Genomic DNA, 25676 nt, shown 5'->3' with positions numbered 1-25676 from the left:
AGATATGGTAAGACTTCCATACCTTGGTGACAGTCAGCACTATGTCAGTGGAAGTGATTAATTTGTTGGGTGTCCCCTGTAGTTTGTAGCCAATGACCTCTGGTAGCACCATGCTGATGGGTTGACCCAACATGACCGCCTCTGCTTCAATTCCTCCCACACCTGCTCCGAAAGATCTGAGGTTACATCTCAGCAGAACATTGTGTTTATTACTGAATTTATCATTTATTTCTCTTTAATTAACCAGCCCAACACTAATACACAAATTTAACTTTTCTTTTTGCCTTAAATAACAAAAATATAACAAAAGTCAGGATTATGAGATCTATACAAAGTCGTAATTAAGACATTAATCAAAATGATGCCATAAGTGATAATTATGACATGAAAGTAAAAATTATGTCATAATTATTATTTTTGAATTAAATATACATTCACTTTTATATAAAATGGAATTATGAGATAATAGGTAGAAATTGTGTCAAAATTCTGACTTGTGTATTGACATACATCAAATGTCAAAATTATGATATACTAAGTCAAATTACATGAAATTTGAAATTGTCATAATTATTACTTCTGTACTGACACGTAAAATGTCAAAATATGATACTAAGTCATAATTATGATATAAGAGGTCAAAATTGTGACAATTATGACTTGTATATTATGATCATGATGTATAATTTTCATGTTATATATAAGTCATAATTATACGATAAAAAGGTGAAATAGTATCTCATAATTTTGACATTTTATGTGTCATAAAATACAAGTCATAATTATGACACAATTTCAACTTTTTGTATCATAATTATACCTTTGTATCTCATAATTTTGACATTTTGTGTATGTCATAATAATACAGAAGTAATAAATATGACAATTTCAACTTCTTGTCTCATTATTATGCCTTCGTATCTCATCATTTTGTCACAAATATACAAGTCACAATTATGACACTAAGGCATAATTATTATGAGACAAAAGTTGAAATTGTCATAATTATTATGAGACAAAAGTTGAAATTGTCATAATTATTTTTTATGACATAAATAAAATGTCAAAATGTTGAGGTACTAAGCCATAATTATGAGATAAAAAGCTGAAATTATGACAATTGCGACTTTGTTTCAGATCATTTCAACATTTTGTGCAAGTCATACATAATAGAATAAATGTTAAATGTAAGTCATATACATAATACATTTTGTATCCCCCCTCTATCCCCCGACAGCTGCTTTAATAATTTTGAATGGACGTGTATGCCATATTGTTGCAATAACATGCACAAGACACTTTAAGCTATTTTTATTGTTTTTATTGTTTTAACTTATTGTTTTTATGTGTGTTGGTATATGTGGGTAATATGGATGAATACAGTTTGTTTTCTATAAGAGATATCAAATTTCGTTGTATACCATGCAATGACAATAAAGGTAAAACTAAACTAAAAATTAATAATACACAAGTCATAAGTATGACAATTTTGACATTTTATGCATAAGTCATAATTATGAAATAATTTTGGCATTTTATGCATGAGTCATAATTATGACCATTTCAACTTTTTATCTAATAATTATGACTTTTAATCTCATAATTATAAATTAAGGCCCGTTCATACCAAGAACGATAACTGTAAATGACTTAAAATAATGAAACTACTGGTGAGTTTCACTCACCCCAGCCCAGCACTCCCAACCCGTCGATCATGGTTGTGTGCGAGTCCGTTCCCACCAGACTGTCCGGGTAGAAGAAACCATCCTGGTCAAACACAACCCTGGCCAGGTACTCCAGATTGACCTGATGGACTATTCCTGACCCCGGAGGAATGATCCGCATGTTCCGGAATGCTTTAGAACCCCACTGTGAACCAATACAATGAGTTCACAAGCAATCATCATCTTCATATCTTGAAGAGACAAACAATATCAAAACATGTCAAATACAGAGGGGGAAAATTACCTTTAAAAACTCGAATCGTTCCTTGTTTCTTTCAAATTCAAGGTCTTGGTTTTTCTGAACGCTGTCAGACCTTAAAATATGGAAAATGTATACTTAAACGTAATGAACTGTTGAACTGAGTAGTTATGGTGATAGTTCACCCAAAAATGAAAATTCTGTCATCATTTACTCACCCACGTGTCGTTCCAAACCTGTATGACTATCTTTTTGTCTGCAGAACACAAAAAGAAGATATTTTGAAGAATGCTGGTAACCAGACAGACATTTCTCAAAAACATCTTCTTTTTGAGAATAACACGAGGGGTGATTAAACGATGACAGCATTTTAGGGTGAATTATCCTTTTAAATTATCATTCACTTATCACAGACTGCAAATCCCAAGACAAGAGCTCCAAATGACAATTAGGTTTAAATTTTCATTTTTAGTTGTGACAGAGACATTTAGGAGCTCACATGGAAGGAGCCCAAAAATTAATAAAAAAATAAAAGACAGACAGATTTTTTTTTTAATAGTCTTCTGTCATGTTTTAACTTATTTTGTTGTGTTGACTAACATACTAAAGCACATCTACAGTAACATACTTGATTATAATTTAACTGTAGGGCAAAATTCAATTTTACATTTAAGTTAATATATTTAAAATGTACTAAATTGCAACTTTATCATTACACATGTGTACTTACAAATATATTTAAATTAATTACAGTAAAATAATAATAAATAAACAAAATAACAAAGTATATTTTAGCTTACCATAAATGCTTGCCAGTACATTCAGCAGCACACTTTAACCATTTTTCAAAGACAATAGAAGTAATTATGAAATTACATATTAAGATGTATTTAAGTACTACTTAAGTGGGTTAAAATAAGCTCAGCTAAGTCCATTAAATATAAATATAACCTATAATTTAATATACTTTAACATGCAATTAAGTGTCCGAAAACACAAAAAAAACTTATTTTAAAAGTACCCATGAATAGTACCTTTTTTAAAAGTATGCCAAAACGTTTTTTGCACAAAGGTTTACAGTGGCATTTTCTCATGCTCACTGTCTATAATTAAGCACTTAAACACAAAGCATACACACTCTCTGTGCTCTAGAGTCTAGATTAAATAAATACTCAGTTGGCGAAGGTAAATACTTTAAAATAAACCCTGTAATACAACATGAACCTATTTAAAAAAACATTTCCTCTTGAGAACTCCGTACATTAAACAGAGGCTGTTCTGAAATATCATCAGATAGAGACATAAAAAACTATTTTACATTTCTGTCAAATGAACCTACTTCCTGTTGAAGTCAACCTGAATGGAATGATCTATGACAAGGTCTGCCGGACAAACTGGATTAATCTTCTCAGGGTCGCCATGTAATTTTTTCACTGCGTCACGCATGGCTGCAAAGTCAACCACTGCAGGAACCCCCCTGTGCACAGTGAATAAACAATGAGACAAATATGCAACAGACAGATAGAAAGCAGCGAATATATGAAACAGTTTATGACAAAAATGTATTTATTAATTTGCATTTGTGTTTTTTGTTGAGCATTTTTGTTACAACGGGTGTTTATTACTGATATAGTGAGAATATGAAGCTCACTTTACTGTGTATGATTGCATAATATGCATTTGGTGCTATTGCTGATTTTTACATGGCCAAATATTACGAAGAAATTCCAGGCATGCATGTGATCAGCTAAAGACAAAAAACAAGGAAAACCTATTTTTACACAATAAAACATCGAGCTTTTATTTTGGTGGGAAACCACAGGGAGACCTTAACACTTCTCTTTGTTGACAACAAATTTATAAACAATTCTCATTTCGAATTTGGCACACATTGCAATCCCAAATTCAAATTATAAGCGACTCGAACACATTTTTACTGTGAATCAAAACTGAAAATGAACACAGTGCTTTACTCTGAAACATGCGTCAGACAATATATTTATTTAATACATCACAACCGTTGCGATATGATGATCGCACAAAGCCATATCACATTAACACCGTTTTCAAGTTTTACTCGCATTTGACGCTTTGAACCCTGGCTAATGGCGCTTTTCCACTGGATGGTACGGTACGGTTCGGTTCGGTACGGCACGCTTTGGCGCTTTTCCACTACATGGTATGGTACGGCTCGGTTCAGTACGGCTCACTTATGACGCATTTCCACTGCATGGTACGGTATGGTACGGCTCGCTTTAAATGGTACCACCTCTGTTGAGGTTCCAAGCGTACCGTACCGATACTAAAATGTGACGTGAAAACACTGCAGATCACTGATAGGTCAGACAGAATCATCACTACCAGCGTCATTGTATTTACAACACGAGACACTAAACCCGCTAGATTTAAATAGCCAGTAGACAACAGCCAACGCTGTAGCGCCTGTTTTAAAAGTATTTGCTTCAAAAAAAAAAAGAGTATAAACTTAAAAAAAGAAATGGCTGAATCGTGGTCAGTGGACGAGGTGCAGACGTTCCTCTCGTTGGTTGCCGAGGAGCGGATGGGGAAACCCGGAATGAAAAATTCGCATTTAATATGATGATGTCATGGCAGTTAGAGACGGCAACTATAACGATCAGTCACACCCACTTTGAAGCGGTACTAACTGCAGTGGAAAAGCAACCGAGCTAAAGCGAACCGAACCGTGCCGTACCGAGCCGAGTCGTACTACGCAGTGGAAAAGCGAAGCGAGCCGAACCGTTCCGTGCCGAGTCGAACCGTACCATGCAGTGGAAAATCGCCATAACATGCTAAGAGTGTCCCGCAAATGTCTTAAAAATGTACGTATCAAATATGACACAGTAGACTACATAGGGTTAAAACCTACGTGAAGTCTTGCAAGATGACGCGGGCCGGTCTGAAAGGCACCTCCACAGTCTGACACTGCGTCACCTTCCAGTTGAGGATTTTCTCCACATCCTCCTCCTTCACCAGGAACCCATCACAGTTCCTCACTGCTGACTCCAACAGCACACGGATGGAGAAGGGAAGTTGGTCTTCAAAGAAAGGTACAGAGAAGGACACAGTCATGTCTGCAGTCATCACAAAATTCATAATAACCCTGAATGCAGGACAGCTGATGTCAATTTCATTGCTTGAATGGTTAGACCAGGGGTGTCCAACCCAGATCCTGGAGGGCCACTGTCCTGCAGAGTTTAGCTCCAACTCTTATTAAGCACTTATTATGTCTTCAGACTCACTAGATACTTCCAGGCAAGTGTGTTAGAGCTGGTTGGTCTGCAGGAAGCTGGACCAAGCAGGATTGGACAACTCTGGGTTAGACAATTCAACAAGGCGAACATAAAATGTGTAAAATGTCTTACCATATCTGGGGTCTTTAAGTTTTTTAAGGTTGAAAAACTTGTGGTCAGGCTTCTGGGGGTCCAGAGGCTCAATAGTGTGTGCATAAGGGTTCGTCATAACTAAAAACACGCTTCCTTACTGCACACTCTTGAACCCTGACATTGAGAGGAAGAAAACAATGTAAGTAACTCATTTACTAATTAAAACATTTTTAGACATGATACAATGGTAATAACATCAAAGTATGGTATTATGCATAGTTGCATACATTTCCTTTTGAAAAAGAAGTGCACTAAACTGTATGTAAATTTGTAGAGAACTTTAAATATTAAAAGTATTTGTTTTCAAATGTACACCCATATAATAGATTGATTAAATAAAAGGCCACTTAAGTGTACTTAAAGGGAGCACACTTTCATTACGGTTTCTTAACACACTTAAAGTGCACTGTCATCATGTGAAAAGTTTTACAGGACATTTAAAATAATTCTGCTTTAATAATCTTTTGTTGTGTTTTAAAGAAGTACACTTATATTGATGTGTTGACTAACATACTAAAGCACATGTAACATACTTGATTATACATTTAATTGTAGCGTTTTTCAATATTTCAAGTCAATATATTTCGAATGTATTAAATTCTAACATCATTACCATGTGTACTTATACAAATATATGACAAAAGTTAAATAGATATGACATTTAAGTATATTTTAGTTTACCACAAATGTGTGTCACTACAATCGGCAGTCACTTTAAGTGTTTTTCAAAGACGATAGAAGTAATTATGAAATTACATATAAAGATGTACTTAAACCCAACTTAAGTGTGTCAAAAAAAGCACTCTAAGGATCAGTTAATTGCATTAAATATACATTTCAATATAGCCTAATATAACACATTATCATTTAATTGCAATTAATATGCGATTAAGCGTTTGAAAAGTACATTCAGCTCACACTGGCATACATTATTTTTAAGTATTTTCTTAAGTTATAAGTAATCTTTTTAAAAGTATGCTAAAGTGTACTTCTTTGTCACAAGGGTTTAAGAGAGTTTAAGAAGGCTGACCAGCACTTGCAGTTCACTATTAAATGAAAAACAATTTTAAATAGACCTTTAGTCCTGTTCTGAAAGGCAATATAATTCCAGTAAAATCTCCAAAACAGAAAATCCAGTCAAATCTCCAGTTCAGTTCAAGTGCAAATGGAAGATCTGGCACATTATCCGCCTCTTTTCAACACCAAAGACTCGAGAGCTTCCCAGAAGGTTGGTACGTGACAGCCGGGACGACACCAGCTGCCGGCACACAGCATAAGAGATCAAGGAGGCAAAACTTTATCACTGCCTTCACACAAACTAGTTTATAAAGAAGCTGTGTGTTGACAAATCTACGGTTTACATCACAGCCTTGATATCTGCTTGATCTTACAGAGATAAGTGAGATCAGTTTTATGCAATGAGATAAACATGGCCCTCTCCAAAACTGTCACAGATAATGAACTGTATGGTATTTGTGTTGGATTCCACACAACAGTCAAAAGAAACTCATACATGAGTCTAGAGATTTGGAAATGTTTTGGCTGGTTGTGGAGTGATGCATCAGGTGAGTGATCAGGCCATGATGTTAAACCAGCCTTCACAATAGTCCAAAGAAAAGCCAACTCTCTTTCCTCATTGAAATTTCCTAATGTTTCAATCCATCCATTTTTTTCCAAGTCATCATGTCAGCTCAAAGGTCATGAATCACGATTACTGGCAGTCTAACCTAACTGTGTTTCTGCATAAAATTACTTTATTTAACCTCTAAACGGGATAGTTCAATTATTTGATGAGCTCTATAATGTTTATATGTGAATAAAAGTCTAATTTAAATGAGTTGTTCAGAAATGTGATCATGTCCCTTCAGAAGACTGGGATTAAACCACTTGAATCATGAGGAATTCGTTTACAATGCCTTTATGAACATTTTGAAGCATCAAAGTTTTGGTTGTGTGAACTTCCAAAGGCGAAATCTATCAAGTTTTATTAAAATGATCTTCATGTTTTTTTCGAAGATGAACAAAACTCTTATGGGTTTAGAACAGCAAGAGGCAGAGTATTTGATGACATGAATTTTCATTACTGGGAGAACTTTGTTATGTCACAAAAAATGTGATAAAAAAATTTGATATTGCATAGCTGATATTTCAGACAGAATATGGAGATAAGTCTTGGAATTACTTAAATTCTAAGATAACAACTCTGAGATTCTACTGTCCTCAGACTCATATTAGAGATGAGCGGACTGATACGAACAATAAAACGCACCAGTGTTATACAAATTATGAGCAGTAGCCTATTCATTCTTCAACTAAAACTGATACAAATATTTTTCATGAATTGAAATTAAGCTGAAATATATATATATATATATATATATATATATATATATATATATATATATATATATACAGTATATTAAATGAAAAAAAAAAAAAAAAAAAAAAAAAGGACATTACTAAAACGTAAATTAAATATTAAAATAATAACTGTATCTATATGGATAAAAGGTAATTCAAAATCTTAATAAATAATATAAAGGTATTTAATGTTATTTTAGTACCTAAATAATACTAAAATAACATTGATTATGAGCACTCTTCAGTGAACAGCACTTGTTCAATCATATTAGTGGCTGATGCTATGCTGATTAAAATACAAATTAATAGAAAACGAGGCAAACCAAAAAATGTAAGGGATAATCCACGGCCAGCAGTGTATTAAACGATTTGAATGCATGATGTGGAAGCAAAGAACCTCCCGATGTGAAGCAGAGTGCATTCAAATCATTTAATGCACCGCTAGCCATGGATTATCCTGCTTATAACATGGTCATATCCTTTGCCAACATTCACAAGTCAAAGCGGTCATTGATTTTTGCAGCGCAATAACTGACCAGAAGGTATAGGCATTCTAACCACTTTAAATAAGACACAGAGATAAAGTAATGTGGAAGATCACATTTATATGAATGAATGAATGAATGAATGAATGAATTAGACCTATATTTGAATTAATTATTGAGAGAGAGAGATGCGTGTGTAAATTACCTGCATCCGTGCAGGATTTAATGCACACCTTCCAGCCAATCAAAATCAAGTATTCAGACAGACCATAGTATAAAATAACATTTTATTATATTTAAACAATAATTTAACATCCTAAGTTACCTTGAATGCAATGTAAATGGCTTTATATAAAATCCAGCGATCCCACTATAGCCAAATATCAGCTGATACACCGATGTGCCAAAACATTATGACCACTTGCCTAATATGGTGTAGGTCCTCCATGTGCTGCCAAAACAGCACTGTCCCGCCGAGGTATGGACTCTATTAGACCCCTGTAGGTGTCCTGTGGTATCTGGCACCAAGATGTTAGCAGCAGATCCTTGTAGAGCCGCCGTGGATCGAGCTTGTTTGTCCAGCACATCCCACAGATGCTCCTTTGGACTGAGATCTGGGGAATTTGGAGGCCAGGGCAACACCTTGTACTCCTCATCATGTTCCTCAAACCATTCCCGAACAATGACTGCAGTTTGGCAGGGTGCATTATTCCACTGAAAGAGACCACTTCCACCAGGGAACACCATTGTCATTTAGGGGTATACCTGGTCTGCAACAATTTTTAGGTTGGCGGCATGTGTCAAATTTACATCCATGTGAATGGCCGGACCCAGGGTTTCCCATATTCAAGAGCATCACACTCCCTTGAACCGGTTTGTTGTCGTCCCACAGTGCATCCTGGTGCCATCACTTCCCCAGGTAAACGGCTTACACATACACGGTCGTCCACGTGAATAGTGATGTAAAAGAAAATGGGACCATCTGACCAGGCGACCTTCTTCCACTGCTCCAAGATCCAGTTACGACGCTCACGTGCTTTCAACGGTGGACTGGAGTCATCAGACACTCTGATTGGTCTCCTCTATGCAGCCCCACATGCAGCAGAGTTTGATGTACAGTGTGTTGGGACACATTCCTCCCATAACCATCTTTCTTTTTAAGTGATTTGTGCCAAATTAGACCTTCTTTTTGCTCGGACCAGACGGGGTAGTCTTCGTTGCCCTCGTGCATCAATGAGCCCTTGGCGCCCAACACCCAGTCGCCGGTTTGTGGTTTGTCCCTCCTCGGACCACTGATGGTAAATTTTCACCACTGAAAAGCCCTGCCGTTTAAGAGATATTCTGACCCAGTTGCCTTGTCAACAATTTGGCACTTGTCAAAGTCGATTGCTTGCTTACCATCTAATCTACCCAGACCAGAATATGTGGCATTTTTAAGAGATGATAAACAATATTCGCTTCACCTGTGGCTGTGACTGGTCATAATGTTTTGGCTAATCAGTGTATATCGGTCCATGTTTAATAAAAAAAATACTCTAGATGTAAAGAAATGTATGAGGCAATATCATTTGAATTCAATGAAAATAAGACAACCATTGAATATTCACCTTTATTACTAAGCTCTGTGGAATACTTGATTCTGATTGGTCAATCAAGCCATCCAGCGGTATGTTATTCCCGATAACAACCGGTAAAAAAAGACAGCACAGGCTTATCCGGGTTACAGAAGTCGGCGCTTTACGCTTGCTAGGAACAGAAGCTTTGCGTTTGGTGAGCTAATAAAATATTAAAACTCAAATCAATATTTTGTGTACAGTTATTTAATTATGTCATCCGGTTTCGCGGATTCGCTCTCTCTTGTTTCGTTCAAATGCAGCTGCTGCCATTTTGCGAAGATTGTTTTCACTGTAATAAGATAACAAACAGGTACAATTTAAAACAGTTTCATCTCAAACCAATATCTTTTATCCCTATAATTATTTATGTGGTGAAATACCGTGTAATAAGTGGTATGATTGAACCGTATCCCTTAGGCCTAAATGTCTGTCTAGTTTGAACTTTCAGCTTGGAAGCTTTGCATTTAAAGAGCTAATAAAATTTTTAGAATCAGATCAATAGTAGGGCTGGGTATCGATTCAGATGTTACAATTCGATTCGATTTCGATTCGCAAGCTCTAATTCGATTCGATTTCGATTCTCGATTCGATTTTCGATTTCGATTCTCGATTCGATTTTTCCAATTTCGATTCTAAATTAATTTCGATTCGACTCACTCAATGAATATTAAATACAAATCCTATATTTATTAAAAAAAGAAAAAGAAAAGAAAAAAAAGTGAACAAGTTTTCAAGTGTTTAATTAATAAAAAGAAATTAAGAGCTACAAACCTGTATATTAAACTCTTTTTATTTTAGGTACACTTGGGTACATTAAAACAGAACCCAACTCTATATTTCAAATGCATACAATGAATAGACAGGATTTTGATGCAAGATGAAAAATTGATGCTGAAAATTGGACAAGTCAGAACAGTCGCATGTCTTGATCAATCAGGTTACCAATCCTCACATAAACCCACATATAAAAACGTTGCATATAATATAATATGTGCCCTTCCTGTCTAACAGCTAGGCCATACAGAAATTGAATAAAATTATCAAACAGTCTGTGTTGCATTAATTATAAATTATATATTGACTAATCAAAGTTACAAAAGTTCTTTATTCAAGAGCAGTGAGTGTTTTTCTCTGTTCTCTTTGTTCTTTGATTAACTTAAATGACAGAGATAATTAGTGGCTAGGGTGTACTGTCCCTTTAAGACCAGCCGCTGTTGACAGAGACGCGGAACTCACACGCGGACTCATTCTCTCACGAGGCACAACTCTTCACGTTCGTCATAAGACTGCTCTTATGTTATAAAGATACTCGACAAAAATACATTTTGGCATAATTGTGTGTGTTCTTCGTTCAAGCACGAAAGATAATTCTATTCTGTGCTGTCTTGTGCGCACGCACGATATCATCGCAAGTTTTTCTGTCACAGTCACGACAGCATTTTGGCAGAATTTTGGTCATATAGCCTAATTGCGTATAGGCTTGTCATAGCGATTGCGATATGATTAAACGTGCAGCACTAATTGAGGTTATTTTATGATTTAGATAAAACTACCATAAAATCTCACAGCATTAGCTATAAAATTGAGTTTGCAAGCCTATGAACAGTGGAGGAAAACTAATACATAAAGATGGAAAAAAATCGATTCTTGGCGTTTGAGAATCGATTTTGAATCGACCACATTTTAAAAAACGATTAATCGAAAAATCGATTTTTTTGCCCAGCCCTAATCAATAGCCTATTTCATGTCTAATTATTTACTTATGTGGCAAGTAGCCGTGTAGTAAGATGGATAATGTACACTGGTTGTTATCGCAGAATAAACCCCTTCAGGGTGATGCAAGACCTAATCATCCTGTAAGGGTTTATTCTGAGATAACCGGCTGGATGTACATTATCCCTTACTTAACTATTTATGATTTTACAGTAATTCATACTATAGCAGAAAGCAGCAGTTCAAAATCCAAAGATTTCAAAGACATTTAAACCTTAGAGGAAAAATGAGGGCAAAAGAGCCCCTAGGGAGCCAACATGCTTTATCCTAGAATGCTGCTTCACATCATCATGTTAACAAGTTTAACTCAGTCCTCCAGGGATATGAGCGAGCAATGAGGACAAGCGGTGCAGCAAGCAAAGTGGGTTTTTCCTACTATAATGGCAGCAGAATTGTGCAACATATCAAACAGAAGACAAAAAGACACAACTGACCAAACAGGATGAGCCACTAAACTCTTCATCCAACCCGAGGGGGAAGGTAGATTAACACCAAATGATATAGGCTAAGCGATTATCATGATTAAAACCGAGGGTTTTCAATCTTTTAGATGGCACACACCTCATGTGAGGAACACCCATCCTAAAATTAAAAGGCACCTATATAGCTGCTTGTTTAAAGACCCAATTTATACAGTGAAATATTTATATTATAAATAGGTCTAATATATATAAGATTTATTTATTTATTTTTCATTATTTTATCCACAGGCCCATATTGCTTGTGGCCCCTGTTTTGGAAATGCCTGATTGAAACAGTTAGACTTGGCCAAGTTCACGTCATAAGAAATGTAGCGTAATTCCTCTGTAGTATTTTATTATGTTTCTGTGATTTATAAAGGTGGGATAACAAGAATAAAACATAGGCTATCTGAACGCAAAATCACTGAAAACCCGCTTTTATTTAGGTACTTCAATCAATGAATCACTATCTGACATCTCAAAGTGTGAGACTTGGTGCCAAGCATAACAGGCTCAAGGAAACCTAATCTGAGGTAATAGCTGTACATTCCCACCCAGTCTTGTGACCAAATGCCATTTTCTATGGTTATGTGTATTAGACTCTGGACTGTGAAAGGAGGCTCATGTGTTTCCCTGTCTTCCAGGAACTTGTTTAGAGAATGATTTACTGAAGCTAGTCCACGTTTTCTGCCTCTGACTGACATAACACGTAAAAGAAAAGAAAATTAATGTACATTTGCACCAATTTTACAACTACTCTATTAGCATGTGCAATACCAATTATTTCATTGTCAACGTGAAGATAGCCGGTTAGCTAATGTTAACTCATCCAAGTAAGAGCCAAAACAGGAAATATTCCCCACTCGATCTCGGTCTAATATTCACACATTGAAGCTGCCATTATCCTCGTGCTAATAACTCCAATGGCATCATTTTAATATGCAACAGCACTGTTATTACGACAGACAACAGAACAAACACTATGAACTCAAACTCCGAAAGCAATGACATGAGACATGCAGACGAGAAGTAGATGTTGCATGCAGTTATGCTCATAGAGCACGATTTCTCTGGATAATAACAGCTTGATCAATCAGCTTACCTCGTAGAGTTACAGTAGATTTGAGTCTTGCTGTCAATGGATGTTCGGCCTCTTTAACTCTAGAGCCGCGTTGATGCTTTTACCGTAATTACTCTAAATGAGCTGCATCGCTTAACTACACATACTGCATCTACACAATTAAAGACCTGTTGATTTATATAATATTAATATCTGTGACGAGCTGTTTTAACATTTATTCCTAAAACTAGCTAGAATCTATTTTACTAGCTTTTTCTACGATACTAGCCTATTTATATTAATTATTAGTAAGTAGCAAGTGACTTAATAGTTATTCCTAAATATTTCATATCTCACTATACTTGGCTACCTTTTTTTAAACTTGTCATATGGATTAAATAATCACTAAATAATAGTACAGTAATAAATAAAAAACAATCAGTAAAGTTTATTTTTTCAATTTGTTAATAGCCTACCAATGGATATTACCACTTGGATATCAATATCCAATTGCATTTTCAGTGCTATGTAAAAAAAAAAAAAAAAGTTTATGAGAATAAAATTATATTTTGTGAAAAAAATCTAAATTATGAGAAAAAGTCTATATAATAAATAAAATACTTTTCTTATTGCAACGACTTTTCACAAAAATTTGACTTAATCTCACTATGATGCAACTTTATTAATATGACTTTAATCTTGTAGTGCGACTTTATTCTTGTAATTTTGACTTTATTCTCACAATGCTACGACTTTCTCATAATTTTTACTTCATTCTTAAAATACTATGACTTTATTATTCTCGACTTTATTCTCTCATTATGACTTTGTTATTGTAATTTTGACATTATTTTCGAAATTTTAAGATTTTAATCTCACAATGCTATTTTATTCTCAAAATATTACAACTTTATTCTCGTGTTGCTAAGATTTTATTCTCGTGTTTCTTTATTCTCATAATTTTTACTTAATTTTAAAATTGTATTAGGCTACTTTATTCTCGAAATTCTTGATTTTTTACGTCGTTGTACAAGTGAAATGGAAAACTGACTTCCTACTAATAATTAAAAATAAAAAAGATAGCATTTAGCTCTAAACAGAAATGTTTAAACGGTTGGCCATAAAATACGTTTACATTTCTACACTATAATTGTTGTCATTAAAGGCATTCAACAATTGTGTATAATTATTCTGTGTATTACGGTAATGATTCAGCGGTTCTGCCCTGTTTCTTAGCTCTGTTATGAATGTGTGCTAAAGGTCATATTTAGTTCATTGCTACTGTAATAACCACCACAAAGCACGTGTTTAAAATTAGTTTTTCACACTTAAATAATTTAGTGTTCTGGGAGATGTGCATGAATTCGTTAGCTACAAAAATAATTTGAGGTCTGTTAACATGATCAGTAACAAATCTTCCTGCAGTGCATTAGGCCTATGAGGGGAGGGAACTGTAATCTGATTGTTTTTAAGAACATACTGTACATGAAGATGCTAAAACATCACAACAGAGATAAATAGCACATGTTTCTACGAAGCGGTTATCAGAATGGCTGTTGGCGAAATTGGTGGCTGCAATTATTTTGCCAACCTGACTTGTTTTTTCACAAGAGCCTTCGTGTAATTTTTATTTGCTATCAATAATCTGCTTTAGCAGCAGTGATATCAAAGCAATAAGATAGATTGCACCTATATAATTGGATTAGGGCCAATTGCTGTTATAAAATAGTGTCAACAGCAAATGAAGATACAATTGATAATTTAGGCCTGTTACATTCTATTCCTCCATGCATAGTTCATTAATCCTAAACATAAGCTGTTTGCGGTTGCTTTAAAACATGTCACATTAAAGTCAGCATGAAACGGAATATTCTTCCCAAGAAATGGCAATTTTGAATTTGTGTGGACTTTAATAGTTTAATAGTTAGATTCTATTCTTCCATGTAATATAACCGTAAGCTTGTAACAACAATACAGAATTCAAATTGTGTGCCGTATTTACAGTGGCTTTGAATGTGTCTCATTCAATCAAATTTGTGTTTTAGTAGTCTATACTATTAAAAGATTTCTCTAGATAACAAGTGTGTGGCACTTTAAATATTTAAGTAAGTTTGATTTTTAATTGTTTTATATGCAGTATTCATTTAAAAACTCCTCATTGTTATGCAGATCATTATTGTTGTTCAAATCATTGTTTTAAAAAGAAAAAAAAGCAGTAAAAATATTTCCAATGCCATTTCATATTTATTTGTTGCAGCTTCAAATCCAGGTTGAAATATGATCTGGTGCATGAGTAAATTCACTTCCTGTTAACAAGCTTTGAAGCTCATGAAGTCTGGAATGAACGCTTGGATTGTTGTGGGATAGTATACTAAATGTCTTGGCATACATCTCGGGAAAAGCGTGTGAAATGATGAACAATTCTCTGTTAGCGATGAAGCTCCTTCCTCCTGCTGCGGCCTTCTTTGATTCTCTGCATCCTGTAGGTCTTTCGGGCCAGTTCCCGCTCTTTTACCTGTACCTCTGTGTCATCCAGCACCTCCAGACTGGATATCTGACTGATCACATACTGCCTGTCATAGAGAGAGATATACGTATTAGTAGTTAGTATGGACTCTATGTGTTAGATTGTATCAGAATCAGATTGTAAATGAATGCTGAACTTGCTGGCACAAATACTACAGCACAGCTTGGTTTGTTATTGCACTGGAATCTGCTTTAGCAAAACATGACCACTAGATGGTAGTACACCCTTGTGAAAAATAAGTCTGCTTAATTGTCTAGATAGAATGTTCACTTGTAGTATACTTCAAATATTAAAAGTATATGATCAAAAACTTTAAGTATGCTTAAAGATAGTACACTTTCATGACTGTTTCTTAAAAAGAGCACTTCATACTGTCAAATTAAAAGTTTCCCCTACATTAAATATGTTAATAATAATCTTTTGTCATGCTGTAAAGAAGTACACTTATTTTGACGTACTGACTAAAGTACTAAAACACATGTAAATGACTTGATTATCATTTTAATTGTAGTGTGTTATTTAATATTAAATTTAAAGTTTTAATATTTTAAATCTACTAATTGAAACTTCATTATTACAAATGTGTAATTATATACTAAAATACATGGCATACAAGTTTTAATAAAATGACATTAAAGTATATTTTAGTTGACCATAGATGCTTGTCAGTATATTCCAGTAGCACCTCACTGCAGTACATGAGATCCAGGGGGCGGAGTTGGATCCAGATCTAAGGGGTGGAGATTGGTAGGTTTAGGGGTGGGTTTAGGGATCAGGGGGTGGAGATGGGTAGGTTTAGGGGTGGGTTTAGGGATCAGGGGGTGGAGATTGGTAGGTTTAGGGGTGGGTTTAGGGATCAGGGGGTGGAGATGGGTAGGTTTAGGGGTGGGTTTAGGGATCAGGGGGTGGAGATGGGTAGGTTTAGGGGTGGGTTTAGGGATCAGGGGGTGGAGATGGGTAGGTTTAGGGGTGGGTTTAGGGATCAGGGGGTGGAGATGGGTAGGTTTAGGGGTGGGTTTAGGGATCAGGGGGTGGAGATGGATAGGTTTAGGGGTGGGTTTAGGGATCAGGGGGTGGAGATGGGTAGGTTTAGGGGTGGGTTTAGGGATCAGGGGGTGGAGATGGGTAGGGTTAGGGTGGGTTTAGGGATCAGGGGGTGGAGATGGATAGGTTTAGAGTGGGTTTAGGGATCAGGGGGTGGAGATGGGTAGGTTTAGGTATATGTAAGGTGGGAGGAGTTGGATCTGGATCCAACTCCTCCCCCTGGATCTCGTGTACTGCAGTGAGGTGCTAGAATTATGAAATTACATATAAAGATTTAATTAAATCCTACTTAGGAAAGCACTCTAAAGTTCTACAAATTGCATTTAATATAAATTTAAACAAGAATATTTTAGTTTAATTGCAATTAATTGTCTGAAAACATTCACACTTAAATATGTTTTTTATTATTTCTGTAATAACTATTCTTTTTAAAAGTATGCTAAGGTGCGCTTCTTTTGAAGTTCTAAAAACAGACCAAAAAGTACAGGCTGAATGTTTACTGTACTATCAGATTTCATACATGGGTTCTTCTCACGCTTACCTGTAATCGATATACTGCGTCCGACTGCCTCCATTAAAGTAACTGGGTGCTGCTTCATTGTTCATCATACTAAGAATTCTACAATGAAACAGGTCAATTACTGGAAGTCACGTGCAAAGAAAACATGATCATGTCTACTGAGCTAATGCATAAATGGATGTTCTTGGGTGAATGGGTGAACTCACTTGATATTTGGGAACTTGCAGGAGATCTCTTCCACAATAATGGGCAGGTTGCTGATTTTGTTCTTGTTGATCCACAAGGTGGTGAGGCTGGGCATGTAGGGGAATTTGACATGTGCGTTGTAGTTGTTGCAGTCCAGGATGAGTGTGCTGAGCTTCTCCAAACCCCCCAAAAGAGCAGGGTTCCGTCAGCAGCTCGGTTAAGGGCAATCACATGATAAGCTTGCGTGTGTTCTCGTTTAAAAGCCTTTCTTCTAAAAAAGAAAGGTTCCAAAATGTTTTTTTTTTTTTTTTGCAGCAATGCCATAGATAGAAGAACCATTTTTGGTTCCTCAAAGAACCTTCCAGTGAACATTTTAATCATCTGTTTTAATCATCTGAAGTAAAAAAAAAAAAAAAAATGCTATTAGAACCTTCTGTGCAATGAAGAGGTTCTATGGAGATGCCAATACTTCTGTTTTTAACCCTGTAAAGTCTACTGTATCATATTTGAAACACAAACTTCTAAGGCCTCTAATTGTGATCAATGTGATCAAAACTTTGCTGAAACACCTGTTGTTCACAATCTTACATGCCTTCTGTCGTTTGATTGATAGTTTATACTTTTTTAAGCAAATAAAATGCCTTTTGGCCTAATCGTTAAAAAAACATCCCCCTTCAGGTCGTGATTTCAGGCTGTGAAGAAGCCTATAGAAAAACTACAGAGCTTAATCATAAAACTAAGCATTTAAATAGCATCTTCCTAAAACATAGGCCTATTATTGGGTGATATAGAGTGACAACTGATATTTATATGCAGATTAGTCTACACTGTTATAATGATCTCATTTATTTACATCACACTGTAAAACAAATTATATGATCAATAAGTTATGACAACCTATGTTTTTACATTGCTTAACTCATCTAAATAAATTAAGCAATTTGTAACTTTTTTATGTTATATTAGATTAAACTAAAAAAGTATTTTAAGTTGAAATGACATAAATATAAGTTGAATGTACTTAAAAATTTAAGGCAGCAACTTTTTTTTACATAAATCAGAATTTGATCTTTTTGGCCATATAAATATAGACAACTGCACTAAATTATAAATGTTTACAATTTAGGCCTCTAAATAAAATTAAGCTGTTTGTTTCATCCTCGAGTATGAGCTTCATATTCTCACTATACCAGACAAGCCGTAAAATATGATACTCAACAAAAATGCGAACTTTTTTTCTTTTCTTTTTTTTTAAATGCAACAAAATGTTCCATTTAAAAAAATGCCATTTCATGTCAAGCTTTACAGAGTTAATATTCCAATTTTTGCAATCTGTGTAAAAAAAAACAAAAAAAAACCTGCATAACCTGTATAGTTACATAAGAAAACCTTATAATGTTAGTAACATTTTGAACATATGACCAAGATATCTGATTCCCAAAAGGATACTCATCCAGCAAGTTGTAACTGAGGTCCAGAACCTCCAGAGTGTCCTGATGCTGAAGAATGGAGTCATAGGGAATCTCCAAGAGGTCCTGGTAGGCAAAAGAGAGCCTCTGGGGACCCAACACCACAGCAGGGCCAGCAGGGCTCGGGGGCCGGGGCCCGGTCTCCATGTCACTGCTCTCACACTCTTCAATACGGTCGGCATCCCACCACCACGGCATCAGGACACATAATGAGCTGATCAACCTCTTAACTCTGTAAAAATGTGAATGTTAACTCTTTCGCCGCCAGAACATTTTCACAAAAAATTCCATGGCCCCCAGAATATTTTGTTGTATGAATATCTGAACATTCAATATATATATATATATATATATATATATATAAAAGATAGCTTCTAGCTTCATGCATTTTTTTAATCAACACTTGAATATCTATGTTTCATTAAAAAAAGCAAAAAAAAAATTTTTTAAAAACCTTTCAAAAAAAAAGAAAAATATATAAAAAAAACCTGAGAAAATCAAAAAAAAAAAAAAATTCAAAGAATGGAGCAGACACAGAAAGATGATCTAAAATGGAGTAAAACGAGTAGGCCTATACATCAACATCCCTAATGCTTCACAGTCCTATAGCTCGTCCTGGGTCAACATTTCACTCAAATTTGATTTATATGCTGTTTAATGTTGATGATCGCGTTATTTTACATATGCATATGACTACATAATTTCAGGAGATGTGTCATAGCGCCCCCTACCGTATAACAGTGAAAACACAGAAACCCGGAAAATTCCGTGTTTGGCGGGGAAAGAGTTAAGGTTTCAGTTATTTTTAGTTCGATATTTGGTCGTTTTTGCCAAAAAGTCTTAGCACATTTGCTGTAACTACGCTGTAAAAGATTGTAAATGTAAATAAAGATTATTGGAGTAGTTACTCTGCATTTTATAAGAACATACTGTTAAAGAATGAAAAATTTACGTTTTACACTCTTGAAAATAAAGGTCTTTTTTGGCATCTCTGGGAATTGAAGAACTTTAAGATCTATGGAAACTTCCAATCCACGAAAGGTTCTACTGGAAAAAGGTTCTATAGATCATTAAAATCAAATCAAACTTTATTTATAAAGCACTTTAAAACAACCGTTTTGGTCAAAAAGTTGACCAAAGTGCTGTACGGACAAATAAACAAACAAAAAAACCATAAAATACATACTTTATGTAAAGCATATACTACAGATAAAACAAATCAAGAGACATAAAACATATGAAAAATAAACATAAGTAAAATAAATAAACAAAATGTCAATGTCAGTGTCAAAGCCAAGGAGAAAAGGTGGGTTTTAAAACCAGACAGTGAAAAGGCTCGTCTAACGGACAGCAAAAGCACGGTCCCCCCTGAGCTTGCACTAAAACTTTCATCCAACTTAAAATTACACTTGCATTAAAATGTTCTTCACACAAAGAATTTTTCTTTTTTAAGAACTGATAACAAAAAAAAGCTCTTTTGGGAACCAATGGTTCTTCTATTGCATCACTGTGAAAACCCCCTTTAGGAATTATTTAAGAGTGTACTTGCCATTCATTTGTTATTTCTGAAAGTTACTAGCAATTTCTTCAAAGTGGCAATTGTTTTAAAGTGAATGAGACTAGAGACTGGATGACATCTCTCAGTGTTATGTTTTGCATTGTTCATTTGCTCAAAAATTTCTAAATATTTTCTGAATACTGCCAGACGCATGAATAGGTCTATACATACAAATTGAGTTATTCTGCTTAAACTATGTGACAGTCTAAAAAATCAAATAGGCTATTATTAGCTAAGATTCAGCTATTAAAAGGGTATATGAAATGTGAATTCACATTCTAACAAAGAAATGATCCAGAAAACTAAAAGCAATGTAATGTGAGGTCACCATCAAATATATATATATATAAAAAAATCCTATCAAATCCATGATTTGATGCATAGAATCAAATGGAAAGATTCAGCGGCCAACATGATGGACAAATAAAGTTCATTAACCATAGAAAACACCAAGGCCATTAAATGGATTTTATATTTGAATGTGAAGTTGCTCTTTTAAAATCTGGAGCAATCTTTTACAGTTTTTTTTTAAATTATTATCAGAAACTAACATAATTCATCAGAATTTCCCCACAACACAGATGCAAAAGTCCTTATGTTACAAAGAATCAACCACAATCGTGAAGAAGATATAGGATTACAGAAAAAAATGCAGTCATTTCAATCACCCCTGTGATATTTACTTCAAAAAGGATTTTTTTTATTATTATTATTATTTTTAGTGATGCCATAAAATAACAATTTTGGGTTCCCCAAATAACCATTTAGTGAACAGTTTTTAAAAGATTTTTTTTTTTGTAAAGAATATTTAAAAAATGTAAAGAACCTTTTTCCATAAAGAACCTTTTGGAACAGAAAGATTCCATGGATGTTAAAGGTTCTGCATGGAACCAGAGATGCCAATAAACCTTTAAGAGTGGTAAGTAAAAAAAATTCATACAGTCACAAGAATCCCGCATTTGGAATTCCTATAGTCAGAATCTTAACACTTACCGGGGTAAGCAGCTCTGAGTGCTGAGATACGTCCTGCACAAGTAAAATACCTTCTTTCATGGCTGGAAATGGGATCACAAGATGGGATAATCACATTGCCTGTTAACCCTTTCCTTATGGGGTTCACATGAACGTCACAAAAGTGTCTAAAATAGGTCATCAGCTTTTATGAAGCAGCTGATGCTAAAAAGATTGCCAGTTTTGAACTCATAGCTGACTCTTTTCACAATGAATGATTTGTGTAGCATGGCCTCCTGACAATTAATTCTTGAACAGTTTGAGCTGCAAGGATTTTTTTTTTTTTTTTTTTTTTTTTTTTACAAACAGTTAGATGGATCTGAAACAGTACAGATCATAAATATCTGATAGTGCCAGGTTTTAGGAGAGAAAGTTTGCGGAATAATATTAGTCTATGAAATAATATATGGTAATGTTCTGTTAAAAACTGTAAATTGTTTTTTTAATGTAAAAAGTATTAATTGTTATATCATTTTCATTTGAAATCTATATTATGTCCAACAAGATAATATGCTTATGCCAAAAAAAATGTAGTCATGTAAAAAGTCACATTAGGCTATAATTTAGAGTGCAAAAAGCAGTTTTCAAAAGACCCTATATGTTTCTTATTTTTTTCATGAGTTGTGTATCCCATATTATATGGTGCTTTTATGCTAGCTTACATTTTATGTTGCGGAGGTAATGTTTATTGCATTTTTATTCTATTGTGTGTGTCTGTGTGTATATGGCACTGTGTACTGTCAATATAGCATCAGATTATTAGTCACAGACCACTGAGTTACTTTGACCCATCATGTGGCAGTCTGTTCTATACCTCTATTTTCTTATCATTACATTTTATGATAGCCTATAAAAGAAAATCAAGGGTTGGTTTATGGACCCATGCATTGTATGCATTGTGGCTTCTTTGGTGTTTTCCATTTTCATTTCTATTTTACTTTAAAATCATAATGTCATCCCCTAAAGAAAGTCCCCTTGATATAGATGATTTTGTTTACAGTTTCACACTCCAGACTGTTTTGTTCTGGACTTCACTTTCCTTATTAGGGTATGATGCAATCCAGTCTCAACCAGACGCTGCTGGCCAAGCCCCGCCCACCACAGGACTTTCTCGAAACGTAACGAAACGTGGGCTACGTGATTTCCCAGCAGTCGCAAGTCCCGCCTCCGCATGACAACGTCATCACGGTTTATATAAACACTCGCCGTCACTCACAGCAGCATTTCTATTTACGGCAAAGAATAATGACATACATGAAACACGAACCAAGCGCGAGATGTTGATGAACAAAGCGAACATGGAGTTTATGTTTAAATTGAAGTCGTCGTATTGCTCAAACAGTGTTTTAGGGTACGTTAGTACATTGAACATTGGAGAACCAAATCTTCGCTGGAGCGACTGCCAAGCGACAGGCTGACAAACTCACAAAGGTAAGAATCTTGTAGATGTCTATTAACGCTCGTGATGTTGGAAAATTAAAAAAAAATTATTAGATGTAGCCTACCAATAAATGAAGCAATTTAGTTAAACATATTTACAATGGTTTATCATTTGTCCATGGTATTAACGTTACCTTGGTATCATGGGTATTGTTTATTGTGTATTAGACAGCACGCAGTGAAAGGCAGGCTGTGTCACATTGGTGTGTCATAGTACTTTATGTTGTAGCAACAATGCAAACAACACCCTTTTGAGGACTTAGAAATCTTTTACTGGTTTTAACATTTATATAATTAAAAATATTGATTGTTTTATGGTGTTTTTTTGTTGTTGTTTTTTACAGATTGAGTTGAGTGTGATTATGGCACCATTCACCATTTCCCCACATCGTCCACTGCCATATCAGTGCCGTCTACCTCAGGAAGCTCTATTCATGCAATCCAAGATGAGTCCTGAGCTTTCGTCCAGTAAACCTGGAACGCATGAAGATCTACATCTTAATTATAATCGCAAAACGTCCATCATGAAGATCAGACTCCATCTGTGGCAGGTCATCCAAAGAGTTGTGAACTGCTGTACGAGTGTAGCAAAGCTTTTCTGCTCCAAGATGTTTTTCTTCGTTTGTGTGGGAAAAAACATGACCATGACCGGCGAGTTGAAGAAGAGAGGTGTGGAGGCCCTGGAAAGGGACATCTGGGATGGGCAGGATCCAGAGATGAAGGTTATTATGAAGTTAGATGATGAGGATGAGTTGATCGAGCCTGCTGTTGAGCGGGAATCCTCAATGATTGATTCGGATGAAGAGGAAGATGATGAAGCCAGGCTCTCAGAATGGGAGTCTGATGAAGAAACTGATGAGGAAGAAGATGATGAGGACAATGAAGAGGAAGACTGTGAGCCACAGGATGTGGATTCTGAATGGTCAGATGATGATGATGATGATGATGATGACTCTGAGGCATCAGCTGAGAGCCTTGAGCTTTGGGAATCCTTCCTCAACAGCAATGACCCCTACAACCCTCTGAGCTTCTGCTCGTCCACCGGCTCCAGAACAAACACTAAGCAGAACCAACTAACTCTGAGCTCACAGAATAAAGCTCAACCTACACCAGCTACAAGGCCAGAAGAGTGTCATCCAAAACCAAACTCAAATGAGGGAGGGAAGAAGGTAAACATTTCATGGAAACTGGTGTTATTTATAGTATTTATTCATATGTTGAATTATTTTTTGTAATTGTATGTGCTTTTATTTTATTTTATATTTAGCTTTTATTTATTTTTAATTCAGTTTTAGTTTAATAGTTAAACTTTAGACTTATTTTATTTCAGTTAGTTGCCAAGCTAAAAAAAATTTTCATTGAATATTTTATTTTATTTCAGCTAACAAAAGCAGTTTTTAAGTTTTATTAACCATAACACCAATGGAAACAAACTTTTAAATGAATAAAATAATAACTTTTTTTCTTTATTTTCTGTAGCGCCTTTAAAGGAGCTTCTTAAAGTGCTTTACAGTGTAAAAAAAGATGCAAGTAAAGTAAACAAAAAAAAAATACATAATTAAAGGTATAGCGGAGGATCTTTCCAAATTTTAGATAAGACCCGCCCTCTCCACTTTTTGAAAAGTTTGATTGATTCACCAGAATGATTGACAATTAGGAGGACCAATAGTTTAGACTACCCACCAGGAAGTAAAACATCCTCCGCTATACCTTTAATCAACAAAAGAACATATGTGAATAAATCATATCCATAGGTGGATTAAAAACAAACAAAACAAGAAATCAGTGATGATTACCACAATTAACAATAAGCCAACTAAAATGTGTTTTAAAAATCCCAAGAGGCTGTGCCGAATTTTGACGGTTGGTTCCACAACTTGGAAGCGGATATAGTAATATTGTTATATACAACAGTGTTCATTTAAATAAGTAATTAAAATAATATAAATATGGTAACAAATATATGAGCAGTAATAAGATGATAATTAACCTGTTTTTATGGTATTATAGATCATTTTAAGAGAAAGCAGAAGTTATGCAAGATAAGAAGATGCCAGAAATAAAATGCCCATAAGAAAAAGTCAACAAACAGGGATTCATATTGTGGTTGCTATAAGAAGGCTGAAAACACTAAATCATCCCTCTTCCATGACAACAGCTGACGGCAGCTAGTAGTCAAACCAGTTCCTGTAAGTCAGGATGTCATGTGACATGTGACTCGTGCTGCATGACTAACTAGGCTTAAGGTTAACATGCTTTTGTCTTTTGTTTTATTTCAGGTGTGTTTCAGTGATAAGGTGACTGTACACCCCCTGGTGGCTTGGAGTTTTGCTAGCAGGGAGGCACGGGACGGCTCTTGTTGGCTGCAGATGGCCAGAGACCGAGAGCGTTTCAGAAGAAGAGTGGAGAACATTGAGAATGTCATTAAACCCTGCCTGACACCTGAACACAGAGCCAGCGTGTGGGAGAGACTTCAGAGAAAAACATTGTCATAATACTCCAGCTTGATGTATTTTTGAACATAATGTAGCTGTCGAACTAGATGTTTGAAATATGCTGTGATTTTTGGTGCTTTATCTCCGAACACTGAATGTTGTTGTTGTTTTTTTACTGTGTTATATATATTTTTTCAATATTGTGGTGAATTTTTTTGTATGGATCTTTGTCTTATTGGGGTTTCATTTTATATAATATTTTCTATTCATATTATATTTGCACATGTATGTTGTATTGTTCTACAAAACACTGTAATTCTTTACACACTGAATATTTTATAGAGTAGCAGTTGAAAAATATTAAACTTTTCCAACATTTATCCTGTTGTTTGCGAGTTTAGAT

At 35.1% G+C, this 25676-nt stretch overlaps 3 protein-coding genes across 5 annotated transcripts in view; 1 reads left to right on the top strand and 2 right to left on the bottom strand.

Annotated features, from left to right (window-relative positions):
- Positions 1 to 13225, bottom strand: part of aco1 (aconitase 1, soluble) — a 28955-nt gene extending 15730 nt beyond the window's left edge. Inside the window, exons 1-7 of one of the 2 annotated variants that reach the window (XM_082161717.1) lie at positions 13126 to 13225; positions 5307 to 5441; positions 4811 to 4979; positions 3263 to 3400; positions 1969 to 2038; positions 1686 to 1869; positions 23 to 162 (exon numbers count right to left, since the gene is read on the bottom strand). In XM_082161717.1, the coding sequence (XP_082017843.1) occupies positions 23 to 162; positions 1686 to 1869; positions 1969 to 2038; positions 3263 to 3400; positions 4811 to 4979; positions 5307 to 5403 (798 nt within the window). In that variant the 5' untranslated portion in view covers positions 5404 to 5441; positions 13126 to 13225. Of the gene's footprint in view, positions 1 to 22; positions 163 to 1685; positions 1870 to 1968; positions 2039 to 3262; positions 3401 to 4810; positions 4980 to 5306; positions 5442 to 6403; positions 7612 to 13125 lie in introns of those variants that run through there. The other variant, XM_082161718.1, reaches the window with a different exon arrangement.
- Positions 13226 to 14975: 1750 nt separating this feature from the next.
- Positions 14976 to 21588, bottom strand: LOC309493442 (leucine-rich melanocyte differentiation-associated protein). The gene is made up of 5 exons (XM_082162563.1): positions 21381 to 21588; positions 18810 to 19061; positions 17381 to 17563; positions 17196 to 17273; positions 14976 to 15656 (listed from the first exon to the last, which is right to left on the bottom strand). The coding sequence occupies exons 2-5, from the start codon at positions 19025 to 19027 to the stop codon at positions 15512 to 15514; spliced, it is 624 nt and encodes a 207-aa protein (XP_082018689.1). The 5' UTR covers positions 19028 to 19061; positions 21381 to 21588; the 3' UTR covers positions 14976 to 15511.
- Positions 21589 to 22614: 1026 nt separating this feature from the next.
- ppp1r15a (protein phosphatase 1, regulatory subunit 15A) lies at positions 22615 to 25653 on the top strand. Of its 2 annotated transcripts, XR_014203670.1 has the most exons (4): positions 22615 to 22829; positions 23183 to 24007; positions 24849 to 25027; positions 25118 to 25322. XR_014203670.1 is itself a non-coding variant. In XM_082161730.1 (3 exons), the coding sequence occupies exons 2-3, from the start codon at positions 23201 to 23203 to the stop codon at positions 25331 to 25333; spliced, it is 1023 nt and encodes a 340-aa protein (XP_082017856.1). In that variant the 5' UTR covers positions 22615 to 22829; positions 23183 to 23200; the 3' UTR covers positions 25334 to 25653. The 2 variants fall into 2 exon arrangements, 1 of the variants encoding a protein (XP_082017856.1); XM_082161730.1 differs by lacking the exon at positions 24849 to 25027 and having other exon boundaries at positions 25118 to 25653.
- The last annotated feature ends 23 nt before the right edge of the window (positions 25654 to 25676 follow it).

The sequence above is a fragment of the Leuciscus leuciscus genome (genome assembly GCF_965113295.1).
Source record: "Leuciscus leuciscus genome assembly, chromosome: 2".
Lineage (NCBI taxonomy): Eukaryota > Metazoa > Chordata > Actinopteri > Cypriniformes > Leuciscidae > Leuciscus > Leuciscus leuciscus.
The sequence above is the reverse complement of the archived record's forward strand: the minus strand, read 5'-3'. Positions and strand labels throughout refer to the sequence as shown.

Coding starts and splice junctions, on each gene's coding strand:
- LOC309493442 (XM_082162563.1), bottom strand. CDS start 19,027: ATGCCGTGGTGGTGGGATGCCGACCGTATTGAAGAGTGTGAGAGCAGT. Junction 17,274..17,380: donor TGCAAGTTCCCAAATATCAA/GTGAGTTCACCC, acceptor GTTTCATTGTAG/AATTCTTAGTATGATGAACA. Junction 15,657..17,195: donor ACGCAGTATATCGATTACAG/GTAAGCGTGAGA, acceptor TCTCTATGACAG/GCAGTATGTGATCAGTCAGA.
- ppp1r15a (XM_082161730.1), top strand. CDS start 23,201: ATGGCACCATTCACCATTTCCCCACATCGTCCACTGCCATATCAGTGC. Junction 24,008..25,117: donor CAAATGAGGGAGGGAAGAAG/GTAAACATTTCA, acceptor GTTTTATTTCAG/GTGTGTTTCAGTGATAAGGT.